Below are 21,211 nucleotides of genomic sequence, written 5' to 3' on the forward strand. Positions count from 1 at the left end.
CAGACATGAGAGTGACTCAGCCAGGTCATTCCCTTTTTCTGCTGAGCACCCAGGAGATGACGATGGCTAGCAGTCATACTGTACCGTCTTCTGACGAGCAGCCAGGAGATGATGATCGCTAGCAGTCATAATGCAGCATCTTCTGCCAAGCACCCAGGAGATGACGATGGCTAGCAGTCATACTGTACCGTCTTCTGACGAGCAGCCAGGAGATGATGATCGCTAGCAGTCATAATGCAGCATCTTCTGCCAAGCACCCAGGAGATGACGATGGCTAGCAGTTGTACTGCACCTTCTGTTGCCAGCCTAAGATGTAAAAGATAGATGGAGTGGATCAAAACAAGAAATTGACCCAATTTGTTTTGTGAAATCAACAGCCTACTAAACCCGGGGTTTTGAGTTCAATTCTTGAGGGGGCCTTTCTGTATGACCGTTGTTTGTGTTTCCCCTTGATGCAAAGCCACCTCTTTTGTTGATTTTAATTCCCTGTAAGACATGTCATCAGTCGCCCCTCCCTCCGTCAGGGCAACAGCAGGCAATTGTTTTGCACCTTTTTTCAGCGCAGAACCATAAGCTGCAAAAGCAGAACTAGGCAAGGAGGCGACGGCAGCGTGGTGATGAGAGTGAGGAAGACATAGACATGGACGTAGACATCTCACAAAGTACGGACTGGGCAATGTGCCCCGGCAATGTGCACATCATGCTGATGAGCTCTGCATGAGCTCTACCTGGTCACTTGTGCTGATCAGCTCGCCACGCTGGCCAAACAGGAAATGAAATTCAAAAGTTTGCGAGCCTTTTCCTGTGTACCTGGCCAGTGCATCTGAGTTGAGAGCACTGTCCAGAGCGGTTGCAATGGAGCACTCTGGGATAACTCCCGGAGGCCAATACTGTCGAATTGCATCCACACTACCCCAAATTCGACCCAGCAAGGCCAATTTCATTGCTAATCCCCTCGTCGGAGGTGGAGTAAAGAAATTGATTTTAAAGAGCCCTTTAAGTCTAACAAAAGGGCTTCGTATTGTGGACAGGTCCAGGATTAAATCGAGGTAACGCTGCTAATTTCGACCTAAAATCATAGTGTAGACCAGGCCTAAGCCTCACCATATGCAGCACTGCTGTAATTTAGGCCACCCAAGGACTGATTAAAGTACTCTGTGGACCAGAAGTAGTCCAGGATTGGGAGAGTAAAAAGGTGTTTAGGCCTGGTCTGCACTGGAATGCATTTCTGATATAACTTATATTGTGAATTTAAACCAATATTTATACTCTCAAATCCTCCATATGGACACTTTCATTCTAGTATCAGAATGCTTTTTTTCAGGTTTACTGCATGTTGACTGGGAAGCTTAACCAAATAACTCCACTCTTTTACCGGAAAAAAGTACCCACATGGACCTTGCATCTGTATAACTATATTAGTTTAACTGGTAAAACTTTACAATATAGATAAGTTTTCAAAATGCAAACAGGCCCCAGCATTACTAATTGGTAATTGTTTAAGAAGAAGTTGAAGATAAATTACATGTTTTTAGTGTGTTAACCTTATATAATAAAAATATGTTCATTATACACATTGACAATCCCTACTTTCTTAAGGTGGATTACAGTTGTATATCCTATAGAAAATACTAACTGTAAATTTGATATATTCTTGTATTATTCAGGCACTGATTTTATATCCCGGTATATTTAGAGAACTAGGCTATGATATAGTACATTGTTCAATAACATGAGCACAGCTAATTTACCGAAACCATTCTTTCTATGAGCTAGCCAGATTAACCTCCATGACAATAATTGTCAGAATTATAAGTTGATTACCAGTTAAACAAGAGCTTGTCATCGTATTAGACTGATTGAAAGTTCAGAAAACAATGTTCTGTTGTCTCTGGTCTACAGTTGGACTAACTGATAGCTATGACTCAGGAAAAACGTAGATTTCTGTGTTGCATACATTTTGTAACGGTTTAGAACCCACCATAAAACAATCACTGAATTGAGTTTTTATAGATGGGACTGAGTATTGTGTAAGCAAATTTCTCTTAGTAAAGCAAATTAAGAGTAGTGACTAAACATAAGCATTTTAGCGGTGTGATCCTGTTGCATATTTTAGCAAAGTTCAAATATTTTGACATCATGGATCAGATCAGTGCTCAAAATCAAGCATAAGTGAATTTGGAGGTTGTTACTGTTGGGGTTTTTTCAAATCTGTGTGAAGCTAAATGAAATGATCAGCAGTACTTCCTGCCATTCATTTAAAATGTTTTAGTTATCTCTGAAGTCAATACTTGCTGTTCCAAATTTCAGCTAAACACTGGGAGAGACTTTAAACAGCATCACCCAGGTTCAATGGCATAGATGCACTGATCTGTCAATTATCTGTAAGTTGTAAGTTTGGTGCTCTCGCTGGAGGGTCCTCAGTTCTGGAGCTTGCACTTCATCTTTCCCCCCAATTCACAGACTTACCTTGGAATGGCAGAGCCCAAATCTGCAGCCATTTGAAATCTGAGGGGTAGACTTTCACTTGTGTTACAGGAAGCCACAAGGAAGTTACATTTTAATGCATTAGCAGGCACTTGAGTAAAAGCTGGATGAACTTTGTGCAGACTCTTAATACTGAAGAACCATTATATGAATAGATCAATTGGACAGATAACATCCCTTATTCAAAGAACTAACCAGAAATGACAGGACAAAGGAGGGGGAGATATCTTGGTCTTCTCCAATCGGAATGATCCATTGTGTGCTTTTTTTTTATTTGCACTAGGTGATGTGACAGAACACATCTGTTTATGCATCAGACAGCTTTCATGTCCTCCCTTTAGTTAATTATAACTAAACATTTAAGTGACAACACTTACTTAATCTAGTAAGATTTAAACATAATCAGAACTGTCACATACATTATACATTACGTGTAACTATATACATTTGTCAATAACAGTAATTTCTAACTGATGGGATAAATGATTGTTAGGAATTTGTTTAATAGATATATTATAATTGTTCACAAATATAAACAGTTTTATTACTACCTTGAAGTTTACTGATTCCTTTTTTAATCTGATTTTTTAAAAAGTAAGTAAATTGTAGGAGTAGTCATACACTTGAAATGAAGGATAATGAGCAAAGTATACAATGCAACTATTTTTAGCATACAATTTAATTTGTTTGCATTTTTCTTAAGTGGCAAATCTATCTTTGGTTAGTGTAATAAATGTGATAGAGCAGTGATTAGCTCATTACCTTCTGCAAAGTGGCATAATTTAAATGGATCAATAGTCTTTTTAAATGTTAAAGTAAGTTATACAACAGCAGTTTATTCTCTTCATTAACTATTTTTACAAGAGAGGCAAGCTAAGTATACCTATATAGAGGGGCTTGAATTGATGCTGTACACTAATAGATTCAGAGAGAGATAATGCTTAATGTAAAATTATTTGACAATATAATAACTATAAATCCCACTTCTGTTTTTCCACAGTTCTTAGTGGCCTCTGTTCTAACGATTGTCCTAGTAAAATAACAGTAAGTATAATTATTTACATTGTTAATGAAATTAATATCTAGAGGGCCCAGTCTAAATGTGGCCCCTTTGTCCTGATTGCAGTACAAACGTACAAGAAACAGCTGCAGCCTGGAAGAATTTACAGTCTAACTTAAGATATGGAGCAACAAGTGGATGTAACTGACTGAGGGAATGAGAGCGGAAGAGTAGGAGTAACATTAACAAGTAGATCTGGTTCCCAAGACTGATTACATCCAAAATCTGCAGATTTTTTACAAAAGACAATAAACAATTCCTATCAGTAAATCACTAAAAGCCACCCACCAAGCTCTTATTAGTTGGCAGTTTTCCATATTCACAGTACAAGGGGGTCTGGAAGAGGAGCTTGAAGAAAGTAAAATTAAGGTTTTTTTTGTTTTTTTAAAAAATAATTCAGGTTTATATAAGGTATAAGAATTTCATTTTGACAAGACATTGATTATACTGGTATATTTAGTAGTCAAGAAATTGCTTTATATGGAACCAACTTTCCACTCAGATCCATTTATTTATTTGGGAGACATTTTGTGATATGAAATAACAAACCATTCTCACAATATTAAAAAGTCAGCTGAAGGAATAAAAAAGGGGATCATATCAGAAATTAACATTAATAAACAGATGTTGGGGAAAGTTTATTACTCACTGCCACTGTTACAGGGACTGCTATACTCACAGCTCAGCGGTATCCTCCTTGTGGCTCATCCAGGGAATTAGCTCTTTCACCTGGTCTGGCGCCCCTTCCTGTGGTTATGCAGTCTGTCATTCCCCTCAGCTACTCCATGGCCTCTCATGTGCGAGGAGCCGCAGCACTGTCCTCTTCATAGCTTAACTCTCTGGCTAAGTCACATTAAAGTTATTCCCCCTTTCGGGGGATCATAAATCCTTTGAACTAAACTGTCCCAGGCAGTCTGCTGTCCACTGGATGGTCTGTGCCACTCCTCCAGTGGCTGGTAGGGGAACCTGCCCCATCCTCTACACCAGATTCTAGTTCAGGGACTTTCAGCCAAGCAGCTCTGGGCTTTTACTCTCCCAGACCTACTGCTCCCTTCCTGGACTGTTTCCTACTCTGTCCTTGCAGCTTCGTGCTCTTCCTCCACGTATCAGGGAGTGTCACTGCAGGTTTCTTCCCCCAGCCTGCCAACTTCTTCTCTTTTAAATCCTGCCCAGCTCCTCCCCCTCAAGCTGGACTTCATCTGCAGTTAGGCCCTACCACTTTCTAGGTTTCTTCCAGCTGCAGCCTAAAGTTAATGGGCCTAATTTACCCCTGCAGAGCTTGTGTGGGGTAGATGCCGAACACTGAATGTAAATATAATTCCCCTACAAAAAAGTATTAGGAGATGTTTGTTATAGTATAAGTAACCTTTTATGACAATATCAACATGAAACTCACCTTATACTTTCAGCTCTCATATCTGCGTCAAGGTTTTCATTAATGTGTCTACTTCTCTTCACACCCATACTGTTCATAAGTGTTCCTCTGGTTTTGGTCACCTCCTTCTTCTTCTTCTATGCCTTATTCTCATGACTTCAGCTACTGTCTCTGGGCTTGTCTACACTACCGCTTATGTCAATGTAACTTATGTCCAAATTCACGGCCATGAAAAATGTGTCACAGACCATGAAGTCTGGTCTTTTTTTTGTGCTTTTACCCTATACTATACAGATTTCACGGGGATGACCAGTGTTTCTCAAATTGGGGTCCTGACCCGGAAGGGAGTTGTAGGGAGGTCACAAGGTTATTTTAGAGGCATCGAGGTATTACCATCCTTACTTCTGCTCTGCCTGCAGAGCTCGGTGACCAGAGAATGGCAGCTGTTGGCCAGGTGTCCATCTCTGAAGCCAGCACTACCAGCAGCAGTGTAGAAGTAAGGGTGGCAATACCATAACATGCCACCCATACTCCTGCACTGCTGCTTTCAGAGCTGGGCGGCTGGAGAGTGGCAACTGCTGACTGCAGAGCTGGGCCCTCAGGCAGCAGCACAGAAGTAAGAGTGGCAATACCATACGATGTCATCCTTACTTCTGTGCTGCTGCTGGTGGCAGCGACTCTGCCTTCAGAGTTGGGCTCTCGGCCAGCAGCTGCCACTCTCCAGCTGCCCAGTTCTGAAGGCAGCAGAGCTGCCAGCAGCAGTGCAGAAGTAAGGGTAGAAGTACCGCAACACCCCCTACAATAACTTTTTTGTGACCCCACTGCCCTCAACTCCTTTTTGAGTCAGGACCCCTACAATTAAACAGTGTGAAATTTCAGATTTAAATAGCAGAAATCATGAAATTTTTAAGTTCCCATGGCCATGAAATTGACCAAAATGGACCATGAATTTGGTAAGGCCTTACTTATGTCGCTCAGGGGTCTGAAAAAACTACCCCCTAGTGACATAAGTTGCATAGTCTTAAAGCCATGTCTACACCACATTATGTCGGTGGGAGAGCTTCCCCCTCTTACTGAGGAGTAATTACGTCTATGGGAGAGCGCTCTCCCGTCAACATAGCACATCTTCATCAGATGCACTGCAGAGGTGCAGTGACGGCAATATAGCGCGGTAGTAAAGACAAGCCGTAAGTGTAGATCACTGCCAAATTTCCCCCTGTCTTCTCCCTTTCTGTTCAGTCATACATCTGCAGATTTCTTTCTGAGAGATCTCTTGCTGAATGTTAGTGCATCAGCTTAAACTCAACATGGTAAAAACCAAACATCTGCCTCTCTTAAACACCATTTCTCCAATTCCTTTCCTGTGTACACAAATATGATGGATAATTCAACAGTTTTTCCCATTGCTCCTCCAAACTCACTCGTTAATATTCATCGCACAATGACCCACAAATCCCTTTGTTTTCTATAATTACTTTTATCATTATTTTAACACCTTCTTTTCTCCTTCAGAAGAGAACATTAAGCATCAAATTTTAAAATTTTACACATTGGCATTTGACAATAAACTTTATCAAGTAGCATTTTATTGAGTAAATAAAACAATAGTAATGAATAAATGCTAATGATTTTTAAGCTACTGTTTGCACGTACAGTTTCAGACAAAGCTTTAACATTAGAGAAATCTGAGAAAGCATTAAACGCTGGATGTGAATTTTCAGAAGGAAGTAATTTTCAGCTCCTTTGAATTCCTAGTCTGTTGCTTGATTGCACTTGTAACGTTTCAGGAAATGAATTATTCACCCTAAGAGAGTATAATGTCTTTTTGGTTATTAACAACAATAATTTTCATGCCTGTCAAAATGGGAGGTAAATCCCCCTTTGTGTGAAAAACTGAACTAAACCTTAACTGTGGCTCTGCTACCAATGCTATCGTATTAATGCATAAAATAGTTACATAAATGTGCCCACTGCAGCCTTTAGATAATTGGGTCTTTGTCCAGCCAGCTGGAAGAAAAGGGGCATTGCCCCTTTAAAGGCTCCCTTACAGCAGGTGGGGAGAAGGGGAAGTTAACAGTGATGGACAAGGGCAGGAAGCAGTTGGGGTGACATTAGCACAAGATCTCTGCATTACCTTTCCCGCTGACTAGAAAATGGGGGTGGTATTTATACCCCAGGCAGCCTTGTAGCGGCGCTCTTTACCAGGATTGGGTTGACAGCACCTGGACACCTGCGTACATGAAAGAAGGACTGGGTTCCCTTTTTTACCTGCTGTGGCTATTACGCTTGTTGCCCCTCTTCCTTGGGGGACTGGGAAGGAATTTTGCATTTACTGCCAAATTGGTCCAGGTGGAGTGTGTTTTTTTCCTTCCCCAAAGCTAGTCTGAGACCCAGTGGAGTGGAATAAGGGGGTTAGGTTATAACATAGCAACTTAACACACAAAACTTGTGGCAGATGTCCAGTGCAAGTACTCAGTATGGAAGGAATATGGTTATTGGATAAAATGGATTGGAAAAGGATTTGAAGGAAAGCATCTCTTAAGGGAGCTTGAGTAATGGAGGGGTTCAAGCTGGTGGGGGAGGGTTTGAGGCTCCTACATCTTGTCAGCATGAAGCCAGCCCGCCTCCATTTTCTAATCCATTTTCAGAGGGCTGAGGAAGGGAGGTTGGGGATCCTGCATCTTTGAACAGCAAGGTGTCAACCACCTCCTTCCGGCAGTGTACAATTTGTTGCTAGGTAATCCCAGATAGGTTGGCCACCCCTGACTTATACTGTGGCTCTGGAGCCACATGCGGCTCTTCAGACGTTAATAGGCGACTCCTTGTATAGGCACCGATTCCGGGGCTGGAGCTACAGGCACCAACTTTCCAACGTGCTGGGGGGTGCTCACTGCTCAACCCCTGGCTCTGCCACAGGCCCTGCCCCCACTCCACCCCTTCCCACCTCCTCCCCTCAGCCTGCAGTGCCCTCACTCCTCCCCCACCCTCCCCGAGCCTCCTGCATGCCACAAAACAGCTAATCAGGAGGTGCAGGGACGGAGGGGGAAGTGCTGATTGGTGGGGCTGCCGGTGAGCAAGACGTGCTGGCGGGGATGGCTGATGAGCGGCTGCTGACACTTTGCTGTGGCCCTTTAGCAATGTACATTGGTAAATTCTGGCTTCTTCTCAGGCTCAGGCTGGCCACTCCTGGTGAATAAAGTTGTGGCCTCATTAAACCGCATCAATGGCCTCATGTCTTTCTTCCCATGTGGACAAACATTGAAGAAGTCTCAGTTCAGCTAGGACAGTTTAAGGAAGTTTACTGAACTCCCCCAGCCCATCTGCAAAAATAAGCTATATTGTGGGGTACAGCTTCAAAATAAACCTGAACTTACTTTTTAAGAAATCAATTTGAAAATCATATCAGGTCCAGTTTATGAAACTGCTTTTAAATAATGTGCCTGACTGATCCTAAAGCTCTATTGCAGTTGAAACATTTGCCTCCAATTTATCCCTTTTTGACTTTCTTTGAGGTTCATGTGATTTGAATGGCTATTTGTATTCTATATCTTCTCCTCCCGAAACTTAGGAGATAACACAACTGCATTGACAGCTGAAAAAGATATAAAAAGTGTACTTTGCCATTACTTCTCCTTCTGACTTACAATAATTTAAAAAGTGAGTGTAAGTCCCTAGAAATGTTTGTCATATTGATTTTTACTTCAGATTATTTTCATTATAGTAGAAAGTCTCTGTGCCTTTGCCTAGTACCACAGATAGTTCCAAAAAACAATTTCAGTACCTATATGCATATATTTTAAGCAGCTGTTCTTCAAATCAGATCATATGTATTTAATACTTTAGGAAACTTGATTGAATATTGTGGCATTCTGAGCTAAAACATTTCTTTATAATTAATTCCTCTGGTTTTTTTATTTTTTTTATTGTATAAACAAACATAATTTAAAAAAAAAAATGTTACAGTCCACTTTCACATAAGGGGTAAGGGCTCCTGGCCCAGTACTTACTGCGCCAATGCTTTTCCCATATTCCCAGTGGCCTTCTGGGACCTTTGGGATGTTCCTTACTCTGCAAGGTCCCGCTCTATGTCCTAGACCAGAGCAAGATCACCAGTGCTGGTTGTAGTTTCTATTCTTGAGCCACCTCCATTGGAGGCACAGTCTGATGCCATCCCTCCTTAGCCAGTTCATCCTGATCTCCTTGCACAGGAAGAAGTGCCTCCACTGGCACTGCATCCTCTTCCTCAACAGACAACTCCACTGTACCGGACCCGTCTTCACTTGTGCCTGATGATTTCAAGTTGTACCAGGACCTTCTCAGACATTCAGGTTGAGTTTGTGCAATAGAACACACATACATTGTTGGTCATCAGCTCAGGGAGGATGATCTTCCTAATAAATGAAGCTCTCTTAGAGCCTGCAATACCCCAGCTTCCTTGCCTACTACAGCAAAGAGTTCTGAGAAAAGATATTATGCAAGGCTTCGAGAGTTTTTATTCCCATCCAGCTTCAACTCCCTCATAGTAACAACGGTGAATGACAGATCACAACACGGAAGATATAAGTCTACCTCCAAGGACAAAGTCTAAGAGGCTGGACTTGATGTGGAGATATGGATGGTTCTATATGGTCACCCTAGCACCCGTCCTTCCTATGTTAAATCAGAATGACGGGTTTGCTGCTCTGGATCTTCAGGATGCCAACTCTGTCCACATATCCATTCATGTGACACCATCATAGGACCTAATCACATCAGCCACACCATCAGGTGTTCATTCACCTGCACATCTACCAATGTGATATATGCCATCATGTGCCAACAATGCCAAACCAGACAGTCTCTACGCAAAAGAATAAATGGACACAAATCTGACATCAGAAATCATAACATGCAAAAACCAGTAGGAGAACACTTGAACCTCTCTGGCCATTCAGTAATGGATTTAAAGGTGGCAGTTTTGCAACAGAAAAGCTTCAAAAACAGACTCCAATGAGAAACTGCTGAACTTGAATTGATATGCAAACTAGACACTATCAACTTAGGCTTAAATAGAGACTGGGAATGGCTGAGTCATTACACACATTGAATCTATTTCCCCCATGTTAAATATCTTGTCAAACTGTCTTAAATGGGCCATCTTGATTATCACTACAAAATTTTTTTTCTCCTGCTGACAACAGTTCATCTTAATTAATTAGCCTCTTAGAGTTGGTTGGGCAACTTCCACCTTTTCATGTTCTCTGTATGTATATATATCTCCTCACTATATGTTCCATTCTATTCGTCTGATGAAGTGGGCTGTAGCCCACGAAAGTATATGCTCAAATAAATTTGTTAGTCTCTAAAGTGCCACAAGTAGTCCTGTTCTATTTCCATGTGATGATTCTCCCAAACCACAGAAAGTTTCTGAGGTTTGTCGTGGGAGGTCAGTGCTACCAGTGCGCTTTACTTCCCTTTGGCCTTCTCACGTTTTTACCAAATACATGGTTGTGGTGACAGCTCACCTCTGAAAGGAATTAATATCTTCCCATAGTTGGACAATTGGTTAGTGAGAGGCTAGTCCTGGGAGCAAATTCTCTCATGTCCAGTTCACATTATGTCTCTTCAATCGTCTGGGTCTCATCTTGAACAAAGGGAAGTTGACGTTAATAACAACTCAAAAAATGGAGTTCTTTGGGACCCTACTAGATGCTACAAGTTTGAGAGCATTTCTGCTGAATGAACAGTTTCTAACAATTCCTCAATTGCAGTCTCAACCCTCAACTACACTCTGTCTTCCTAAGTGTATTAGGCCATATGGTGGCTTGTAAAGACTGTGCCCTCATCCTCTTCAGGCTTGGTTAAGGTTGTTCTGTCACCTCACTTGACAATAATTAGACAGGTACAACAGAGTGCCTTAGTCAATCCTGCATTCTCTATAGTGAATTCTCTACAGTTCAGGGCATTGTATGTCAAGGTGTTCCATTTATTTGTCTTTCTCCTACCAGGACTACAGCTGTCAATGCCTCCTCAATAGGTTGGGAAGTGTATTTGGGGACAATGAAGATTCAGGTTTTGTGATTGGAACTAGAAGTTTCCATCAATATCAACATGGAATGCTCTCTACCAGCTGTGTCAAGAGGCAATGAATTTCTGGAAGTTCTGTATCAAGGAGAGCTTAATTCCCACAGCCGCTATTTACCGGGGATCCAGAAACAATTGGCAGACCACCTCAACAGAAATTTCTCCTAGGATCACTGGTGGTCTCAGAAATCCAATGTGCTGAGTTCAATCTTTGCAGAGTGGGGCATTCTGATTATCAGCCTCTTTGCAATGAGAGACAAGAAGTGCCATCAATTTTGCTGTCAAGCAAGTCTCAGCCCAGGCTCCCTAACCAATGTCTTCCGACTCAGTTGGGGATAGACTCTGAGATATGCCTTCCTCCTGATTCCAGTCATCCCACAGGTCATTCTTTAGCTGAAGTTGGATCATGCCAAACTGATTCTAATTGCTCCAGTTTGGCCAAGGCAGTGTTGGTTCTCTGACCTACTATCTATTGATTCATCCTCTCAGATTTCTTCCTCTTCATCCCGACCTACTGACTCAGCACCACTGTTGAGTTTTGCATCAAGCACTGAACACTATACAGCTCTTGGTGCGGATGCTGCATGGCTATTAGAGGAGAAGGAACAATGTTTGGAAGCTGTTCAACAGTTGTGGTTTAGCAGCTGAAGCCATCTACTAGGGTGACTTTTTTGTCCAAGTGGAAGCAGTTTTCAGTTTGGTCACTTGCTCAGAGGATTCAGCTGATGCTGGCCTGCATTCAGAACATTTGGAGTACTTAGTACACCTTCAGTCATCCAGTCTCTCAATCAATTCATTGAGGGTTCACTTAGCAGTGATCTCAGCCTTTCATCTACCTATCCAAGGGAGGTCAGTTTTCTCAAATCCTGTGGTAGTGAGATGTCTTATGAGAATCATTAGTCTCCATTTGCCTGAGAAAGAACTGGTTCCCTTGTGGGACCTTAATACTGTCCTGACAGCCCTTGTAAGACCTCAGTTCAGGCCCCTGGCAACCTGTTCTCTGTCACTCCTGTGCCAGAAGATCCCCTTTCTTGTGGCCATAATACATGCAAGGAGCATATGCAAGCTACAAGTCTTAATGCCAGAGTCCCTGTAGAGCCAGTTTTTCAAGGACAAAGTGGCCCTACTGCTGTATCCAAAATTATTGTTAAAAAGTGGTTTCACAGTTTCATCTTAACTAATTGATTTATTTACTGGTGTTCTTTCCTAAACCACACCACACTGCAGTGCAGATGAACGCTGATTTTGCATGTTGGATTCAAGATGATGTTTGGCATTTTACCTACACAGAACTAAGCCTTTTTGGGCATCACCTCTTCTGTTTGTCTCTTATGCAGGCTCATTCCATGAGGGCCAAACATACATATATAGCATTCCTCAGTGATTTTTCAGTAGACAATTTCAGGGCTCCTACCTGGTCTTCTGCACATACTTTTATCAGATACTGTGATTACCATTGCATTTAGGTCAGATGTAAACTTTAGGAAGGCAGTCCTGCAAGCATTCTTTAAGTAGACTCTGAACTACACCTCCTGCGAGTCCTGTTTATGGATCACCAGAGTGGAATACACGTCTGCAACCACTTGAAGAAGAAAAGATTGTTACGTACCTGTATTGTAACTTGTTCTTTGAGATGTGCGTGCTAACGTGTATTCTATGACCTTCCGTCCTCTCCACATCAGTCTCTATTCCTGACATTCAGAATGAAAGAATTCAGGGGGATCAGAGTGGCGCTGCCCTTAAATAGCATGGGGAGAGACTAGAGTCAAATGTGTGAGCACCACCTGTATGGGTACTGCTAGGCAAAGTCTTCTGGTTTCAGTGCACTAAGCATGCGCACACCTGAGTGGAATTACAGGTCTGCACCCACATTTCGGAGATCAATGGTTACAGTATAGGTAACTGTCTTTTTCCAGCGGTCATCAGACGTATTTTTAGCTTCTCTGAGCCAATATGCCATTCTGATATTACCATTTAAGATCTTTTAAAATTAGAGTTTAATCAAACTAATCGTGAGTCCTTTGCTCAGGAGTTCAGCCAGAGATCTACAGTAAATTAAGTTTTATTCCTTTTTTCCCTACAAAATGGCAGAAAAAATGGAATTTTTGAACTCTGGTAAATACCTCAATTATTGGGATGCCATAATTCAGTAATACCTTCTTGAATTTACTTCCAACTTGAAAAAAAATTAAACCTCAGCCCCAGATGTGGCCTATCAATTTTGAAGCCTGTATTTCTTTGTTTGTGGATTTTTAGGGGGTCAGGATTACACAAAATCAGATTACAATAGAATTCAGTTGCAGACTTACTTATGGATTGGCTATCACCACTCCATAATATATCTCACCAAGAGGGTATTCAAATTATCAAATAATTTGAATAATTTATAAGATTTGTTATGTAAAATATATGTGTATGATTTTATCCCCGATGAGTTATTGCTGTCAAGGCAACCATACTTAACACTGAAACTGTGAAAAGACCTTATACAGTGATTGCTAGCATGTTATTTTGGCTAATGGCCAAATAGCTCAAAATTACGTCCTTTACAAGAAAAAGGTCAAATTGTTTGGTTTCATTTTGCGGAAAGAATTTAAGACTCTAATAAGATTGTTTGTACAGTCTGTGACTTTAAACCCTAGATGATCTGCTCATTTAAGTTCTGTCACTGGCTTCTACAGTTCCATCAAACTGTCAGGTTGCAGTCAATCCTTCCCTTTACATTTGCAGTAGTTGATGAAACAGCATCAGTACTGGCAACACAGTTTTCTGCATCATTGAGTAAAAACATCTGAAAATGATGCAGAATGTTCCACACTTGGCTTTTACATGAAACTGACTGGATTCATTGTTTCATTTAATTGCATTTAGTCAAATCAACCACAATTGAAGGTGCTGTGATGGAGTGACACTTGATGGAGTGAACACTTTTATACGTTATCATTTTTGATCATGTATAATAGAAGTATTTTTACAATAAAACTTTTAGAAAAGTGTGTTTAGAAATTAACTGAAAGGAGTATCATTACCTATAGCAAAGTGTTTATCATATTTTAAAAATGAATTCTACTCTGATATAGTAAAATAAGTGAAGAGTTATCCACATCTAAGGTGTGATCTTAACAATGAAGCCACAGAAATTTGCCTTTAGTTTAATTTTATTTTAGCTGTGCTAATTCCTAAACTTGAAAAAAATTGAATCAAAGTTTGGATGTTGAATTTCATCTTTGTATTGCAGCCCTTTGGTGTGAATCAGCCTGGACCTTATATCATGTACACAACCGTAGATGCAAATGGGTATCTGAAAAATGGTTCAGGTAGGACCAGTATTTATTTCTTAATACATGTAATTATGATCTTTCTGCACATAATCATCAGCAACATATAAAGGGTTACAAAAAATCTACTAAAAAATTTAATGGGTCCGTTTGTTCCTGAACAGCTCTTCCAGTATACAAGGCACAAATACAGTATGTTTTCCATTCAGTTTTCATCTTACATATTTATTGAGACCGTTGTCATTACTTCCTTTCATTTGTCCTACGCAAACAGAGTTTGGATAGCTTCCACTTTCTGTCAGAGTCTGAGCACAGGACAGCATCATGAAAAGTTCATTAGGTGCAATTTCAGTCTTTCATGAACTGAAACTGTAAACTATCAGGTTTCCTACTCATTATGTTACAGTTACGTTTATCAGGAGGTAGCAGTGGGTTTGAAACTTTCAGTCAGAATCTTTATTTTTGTGAAATACCATGCACATGCTACTCACTAAATATTGATTAGCTTCTACATGTATGATAATTCATTTAACAAAGACAATGTAGATTTTTTTTTCTGGTATTGTTCAATGCATGTTGTAGTGTCGTTGAGTTTTTTAGTACTGGCGATTCATGTACTGTCTGCTAAGGTAAAATTTGCAAAATTGAATGCCTAAAGTTAACCATGTAAATCCATATCTAACCACCTAAATAAGGGCCTGATTTTTCTGAGGGGCCATGTACTTGTATCTCTCATTTAAGTCACATTACCAGGTTCCAAATTAACAGTAACCAATCAGAAAAAGACATAGGTGTCATTATGGAAAAACTGCGTAGCAGTTGAAATTAAAACAAAATATTGGGACATATAAAGAATGGGTTATAATACTACAAGTATTATTATGCCATTATACAAATAAGTGGTATGCCCTCACCTGGAATACTATGTTCCGTTTTGTTTACCCTAATTCAGAAAAGATATAAGAGATATAGAAAGGGTCCAGAGATGAGTGTCAAAAACATCTGCATGAAAAAAGATGGGTAAAATAGGGACTATTTAGAGGAGAAGATGTGATATGGGTGTAACCAAATGATGGGAAGTTATAAAGGAGGTAAATTTGGTACTTCTATTTACCCTTTAATTGAGTATAAGAGGACGGAGACATATAAAACTAAGATGACAAATTTAAAGCTGATAAAAATAAATACTTCCTTACACTTATAAAGTTTGTGGACGATACCAAGCTGGGAGGGGTTCCAGGTGCTTTGGAGGATAGGATTAAAATTCAAAATGATCTGGACAAACTGGAGAGATGGTCTGAGGTAAATAGGATGAAATTCAGTAAGGACAAATGAAAAGTACTCACTTTAGGAAGGAGCAATCAGGTGCACACTTACAAAATGGGAAATAACTGCCTAGGAAGGAGCACTGCAGAAAGGGACCTCGGAGTCATAGTGGACCACAAGCTAAATATGAGTCAACAGTGCCACACTGTTGCAAAAAAAGCAAACGTCATTCTGGGAGCCATTAGCAGGAGTGTTGTAAGCAAGACACAAGAACTCTCATACTCTGTGGCTGATTAGGCCTCAACTGGAGTATTGTGTCCAAGTTGGGGTTTCCGACTTCAGGAAAAGATGTGGACCGATTGTGAGACGAGTCCAGAGAAGAGCAACAAAAATGATGAAGGTCTAGAAAACATAACCTAGCGAAGGGAAGATTGAAAAAATTGGGTTTGTTTATCTGGAAAAGAGAAGATAGAGAGACATGATAACAGTTTTCCAGTATATAAAAGATTGTTGCAAGGAGCAGGGAGAAAAATTGTTCTTCTTAACTTCTAAGGATAGGACAAGAAGCAGTGTGAGTTTAGGTTGGACGTTCGGAAAAAATTCCTAACTGTCAAGTGTGTTAAGCACTGGGAATAAATCGCCTAGGAGGGGAATTTGTGGTAATCTCCATTACTGGAGATTTTTAAGACCAGGTTAGGCACTCTCAGGAATGGTCTAGATCCGAGGTTCTCAAACTTGGTCCGTGGATGTTTCCCTCTAAGGCGTGTGCCTGGGTGGCTGCCGTGAGAGAATGAAGGGCCACCCACCTAATTAGCGTAGCCGGCACATGCGGGCTCACTAATTAGGTGCCTGGACCTGGAGAAAAACACAAGTAAGGTGAGTTTGTGCCTTGTGGAGAATAGGTGCATGAGCAGTGGGGAGTGTGCGGGAGGGGGAAGTGGGGTGAGAAGAGGGGGTGAGGGGAATTTGGGATGTGCAGGGCTGGGGAGGCCAGAGAAAGTGATGACTTTTCCCAGCTCCAGGGCTGGGCTGCTGTGGAGAGATGGCTGTTCTTCCCAGCCTCAGCTCTGTGGCTAGGGAGAAACCCTCTGCCTTCCCAGCACCAGCTTGGGAGCTGCCACGGCAGGGAAGAGAGGGCACATGCATTGCATTAGAAAGGTAAGACTACTGATATTAAAATATGAGGTGTGTGCTTTTATTTGTAGAACAAAAAAAGTTAATTATTAAGAGTTTTTCATTTTTATATAGCACTTTTATCCAAAGCTCTTTACAATGGTTAGCTAATGGTACAAACAACATTTGGAAAGCTCATTAAGGGGTCCGCTGAGACCCTCAGCAATTTTCAAGTGGTCCATGGGGAAAAAAAAAGAGTTTGAGAACCACTGGTCTAGCCATGAGTGCATGGGACTGGACTAGATGACCTCTCGAGGTCCCTTCCAGTCCTATGATTCTATGATAATACATAATTAACCTATGGAACTCATTGCCTCAATGGGGGGGAAGGATAGCTCAGTGGTTTGAGCATTGGGCTGCTAAACCCAGGGTTATGAGTTTAATCCCTGAGGAGGCCATTTACGGATCTGGTGTAAAAATGTGCCTGGGGATTAGTCCTGCTTTGAACAGGGGGTTGGACTAGATGTGCTCTTGAGGTCCCTTCCAAACCTGATATTCTATGATTCTATTGTGATGAAGAGCTTAGTAATATTTTTAAAAGGACATAGACACTAGTATGGTCACCTGCCATGAGTGCAGAGGACTGGACTCAATGACCTCTCGAGATCCTTTCCAGTCCTATGATTCTATGAGAATACATAATTAACCTGTGGAACTCATTGTCTCATTGTGACAAAGAGCTTAGTAAAATTTTAAAAAGGACATAGACACTAGTATGGTCAAGAGAATATCCAGCGTTTCAATCGATAGAATTTAAAAATAGTTTTTTATGATCTGTATAAATCTTCTTGCTAAAAGATACAAGTCAACCACTAATCTATAGAGGAAGAAACTTCTTCTATGGGCAGGATATTCCATAGTAGTCGGCTGTGGGATTTCTTGCTCCTTCCTCTGAAACACTGTCTTAGACAGGATCCTGGACTAGATAGACCGCTGGTCTGATATAGTATGGCAGTTTCTGTTTTCCTGTATGCTTAAATATGGATTTAGGTGCCTAACTTTAGACAAATTAAATTTGAAAATGTTAGTGTACATTTTTAATGAGATGAAGTAATATTTCATGCTAATTCAAAATTCCTTCCTAATACATAGTAGGAATTCATGTTAACTAGTAAATCATTCTGCCAGTGTTTTTCATTTCCCATCTTCATCACTGCAAAGCAAGCTTCATGACCTGAATCTAAAAAAGAGCTCTTATATTCTGCTACAAGCATTCAGAACTCCATGATGAGTTCAGACACTTTTTCATTTAATTTTACACTAACATACTGTATTAAAATTAAACTGTGCCCTAAGGGGATAATTTCTAATTGACTAGCAACTTGCATTTCTAATTGTTGTCCTCTATCAAGTTTCAAACTTGAGAGGCTTGTCAAAGCTTTCTGAGTTGTAATCCACCTCATATCAGTTACACTTGAAGACATTGGTAAATCTTAAATATAGAGTTCCCTTACTCTTCTTTAAAGCCATTTCGGCTCAGCATAAGTGTTTTTTTGAGGAGGTTGAATGCTGCACTGTCTGTTACTTTATTTCACACTGACCTGCCTTATTCTTCCCATCTTGTCTAGTTGGTGTCTGGATATCTTGTCTTTTTTGTTTGCGTTACTTAAAAGCAAGTATAGGACATGGAAGTTAGAGATAGTAAGATATACATTGTTAAGAGATATTTTTAATGATTGGAGTTTTCATTGAGTTTTGTTGCCAACAAACATTTTTGGTTTTGTGTGCTTAAAATCTGAATGTTGTCTTTGGCAAAAAAAAAATCTATTTTTTCCATCTTTTCTGAAAACAGCTTGGAAGATAATTACATCTGGCCATATGTTTTACTCATCTTGTTGTTGTGTGGGTATCTCCATCTGTTACACAGAAACCTGTTTAAGGATCAGGAAGGAATTTTTGCTTCTGGGCCAAATGGACAGGATGTCTAGGGAAGGATTTTGCTTTCCTCACTACATCCTGAAGGCCCAATTTTTAGATTAAAAGAAATAGATAGAAATTTAATATTAAGGAGTAAAATCATAGAACTGTAGTACTGGAAGGGACCTCGAGAGGACTTCTAGTCCAGTCCCCTGCACTCATGGAAGGACTAAGTATTATCTAGACCATGACAGGTGTTTGGTAACCTATTCTTAAAAATCTCCAATGATGGAGATTCCACAACCTCCCTAGGCAATTTATTCCACCTTAATCACCCTGACAGGAAGTTTTTTCTAATGTCCAACGTAAACCGCCCTTGCTGCAATTTAAGCCAGTTGCTGCTTGTCCTATCCTCAGAGGTTAAGGAGAACAATTTTCCCTCTGCTCCTTGTAACAATATTTTATGTACTTGAAAAACTGTTATATGTGCCCTCTGTCTTCTTTTCCGCTAAAGTAAACACAATATTTTTTCAGTCTTCCGGTCATAGGTCATGTTTTCTAGACCTTTTAACTTTTTTTGTTGCTTTTCTCTGTGCTTTCTTCAGTTTTGTCTACATCTTTCCTGAAAAGTATGATGCCTAGAACTCACACAATAGTCCAGATAAGCCTAATCACTGGCGTAGATGGAAGAATTAACTTCTGGTGTCTTGCTACAATATCCTGCTAATTAATTCCAGAAGATTTACCTTTTTTGCAAAAATGTTACACTGTTGACCCTCATTTAGCTTGTGATCCAGTGTGACTCCCCGATTTCTTTGTGCAGTACTCCTTCCTAGGCAGTCTTTTTCCATTTTGTATGAGTGCAACTGACTGTTACATCCTAAGTGAAGCACGTTGCATTTGTCCTTATTGAATTTGATCCTATTTACTTAAGACCGTTTCTCCAGTTTGTCCAGATCATTTTGAATGTTAATCTTATTCTCCAAAGCACTTGAAATCCCTCCCAGTGTACTCTTATACTAAAGTCAAGGTATACCACATCTACCACTTCTCCCCATCCACAAGACTTGCTATTCTATCAAAGAAAGTTATTAGGTTGCTTTGACATGATTTGTTCTTGACAAATTATTGCTGACTGTTACTTATCACCTTGTTATCTTATTAGCTTCTAGGTGTCTAAAAATTGTTTGCTTAATTATTTGCTCCATTATCTTTCCAGGTACTGAAGTTAAGCTCACTGGTCTGTATTTCCCTGGATTATCCGTATTCCCCTTCTTATAGATTGGCATTATATTTGTCCTTTTCCAGTCCTCTGGAATCTCTCTTGTCTTCCATGACTTTTCAGTGATAATCACTAATGTCTCAGATATCTCCTCAGTCAGCTCTTTGAGTATTCTAGGGTGTATTTCATCAGGCCCTGGTGACCTGAAGACATCTAACTTGTCTAAGTAATTTTTAACCTGTTCTTTCCTTATTTTAGCATCTGATCCTACCTCACATTCACTGCCATTCATTAAGTTAGATGTCCAGTTGCTACTAAACTTTTGATGAAAACTGAAACAAAAAGTAATTTACCATGCAGTGTTTAATTCATCTCAGCTTGTGGCCAGTGTGGATAGAAGTTTAAAAGGCCCAGCTCTCAGGGTAAACATGAATGGAGACCTGCAATATGGCAGGTGTTCATATTACCTTGTAGGGGAAAGGGGAGACCTTAGGTTTCACAGGTTGAGGTCCCTCATTCCCCATTGTGGGGAAAGGGGCAAAAAGATTCAGAAGTGGCTGAGTTTAAAGGGTTAGTCTGAAGGGTGCCAATCTGGATTAAAAGGCATGGGGCCATTTAACTCTGCATTGGACCCAATAAAATGCCTGTATTTTGAAGGGGGATATGGATAGCCTCCCTCACTCCCTTGTTAAAGTTAATGAAGTGGGGCCTGCTGTTTTAAATCCATCTCTGTTGCTCTTTGGCCTCCATCTCCTGATCAGTAATGACATGAAGCCACAAATCTGTTTAACCAAAATTGAAGTCCTGAGATATAAAGAATTAGTCTAATCATGTTTCTTTAATAAAAACCAATTCCAGGAATTTATAAAATTAGCGTCATCTTGCTCTAGATGAAACTTCAAAGTGTTAAAGAAGAGCTGTATCCCTGTTACTCATTTTGTATGGTTAGATGGTGAGTAAATCTAGTAGCTCCTATCTAAAAATGATTCATTATCTAAGCAGACTCTAAAAAGACCTGATACAAGTCATCAGGAGCAAATAATTCCCTTGTTCGTTTTCCAATTGAAACATGGTAGGATTGGATAGGATTTTCTTTGATAGGATAACGAGTCTTGTGAATAAGGGAGAAGCAGTGGATGTGGTATACCTAGACTTTAGTATAAGAGTACACTGGGAGGGATTTCAAGTGCTTTGGAGAATAAGATTAACATTCAAAATGATCTGGACAAACTGGAGAAACGGTCTTAAGTAAATAGGATCAAATTCAATAAGGACAAATGCAACGTGCTTCACTTAGGATGTAACAGTCAGTTGCACTCATACAAAATGGAAAAAGACTGCCTAGGAAGGAGTACTGCACAAAGAAATCGGGGAGTCACACTGGATCACAAGCTAAATGAGGGTCAACAGTGTAACATTTTTGCAAAAAA

The 21,211-nt window shown here is 40.3% G+C and overlaps 1 protein-coding gene across 1 annotated transcript in view; it reads left to right on the forward strand.

Annotated features, from left to right (window-relative positions):
* Positions 1-21,211, forward strand: part of ITFG1 (integrin alpha FG-GAP repeat containing 1) — a 187,008-nt gene that overhangs the window by 138,482 nt on the left and 27,315 nt on the right. The window contains exons 13-14 of the mRNA XM_032787061.2: positions 3,488-3,531; positions 14,224-14,302. Coding sequence (XP_032642952.1) covers positions 3,488-3,531; positions 14,224-14,302 — 123 coding nt within the window. The remainder of the gene's footprint in view (positions 1-3,487; positions 3,532-14,223; positions 14,303-21,211) is intronic.

This window comes from Chelonoidis abingdonii, chromosome 19, assembly GCF_003597395.2.
Source record: "Chelonoidis abingdonii isolate Lonesome George chromosome 19, CheloAbing_2.0, whole genome shotgun sequence".
NCBI lineage: Eukaryota > Metazoa > Chordata > Testudines > Testudinidae > Chelonoidis > Chelonoidis abingdonii.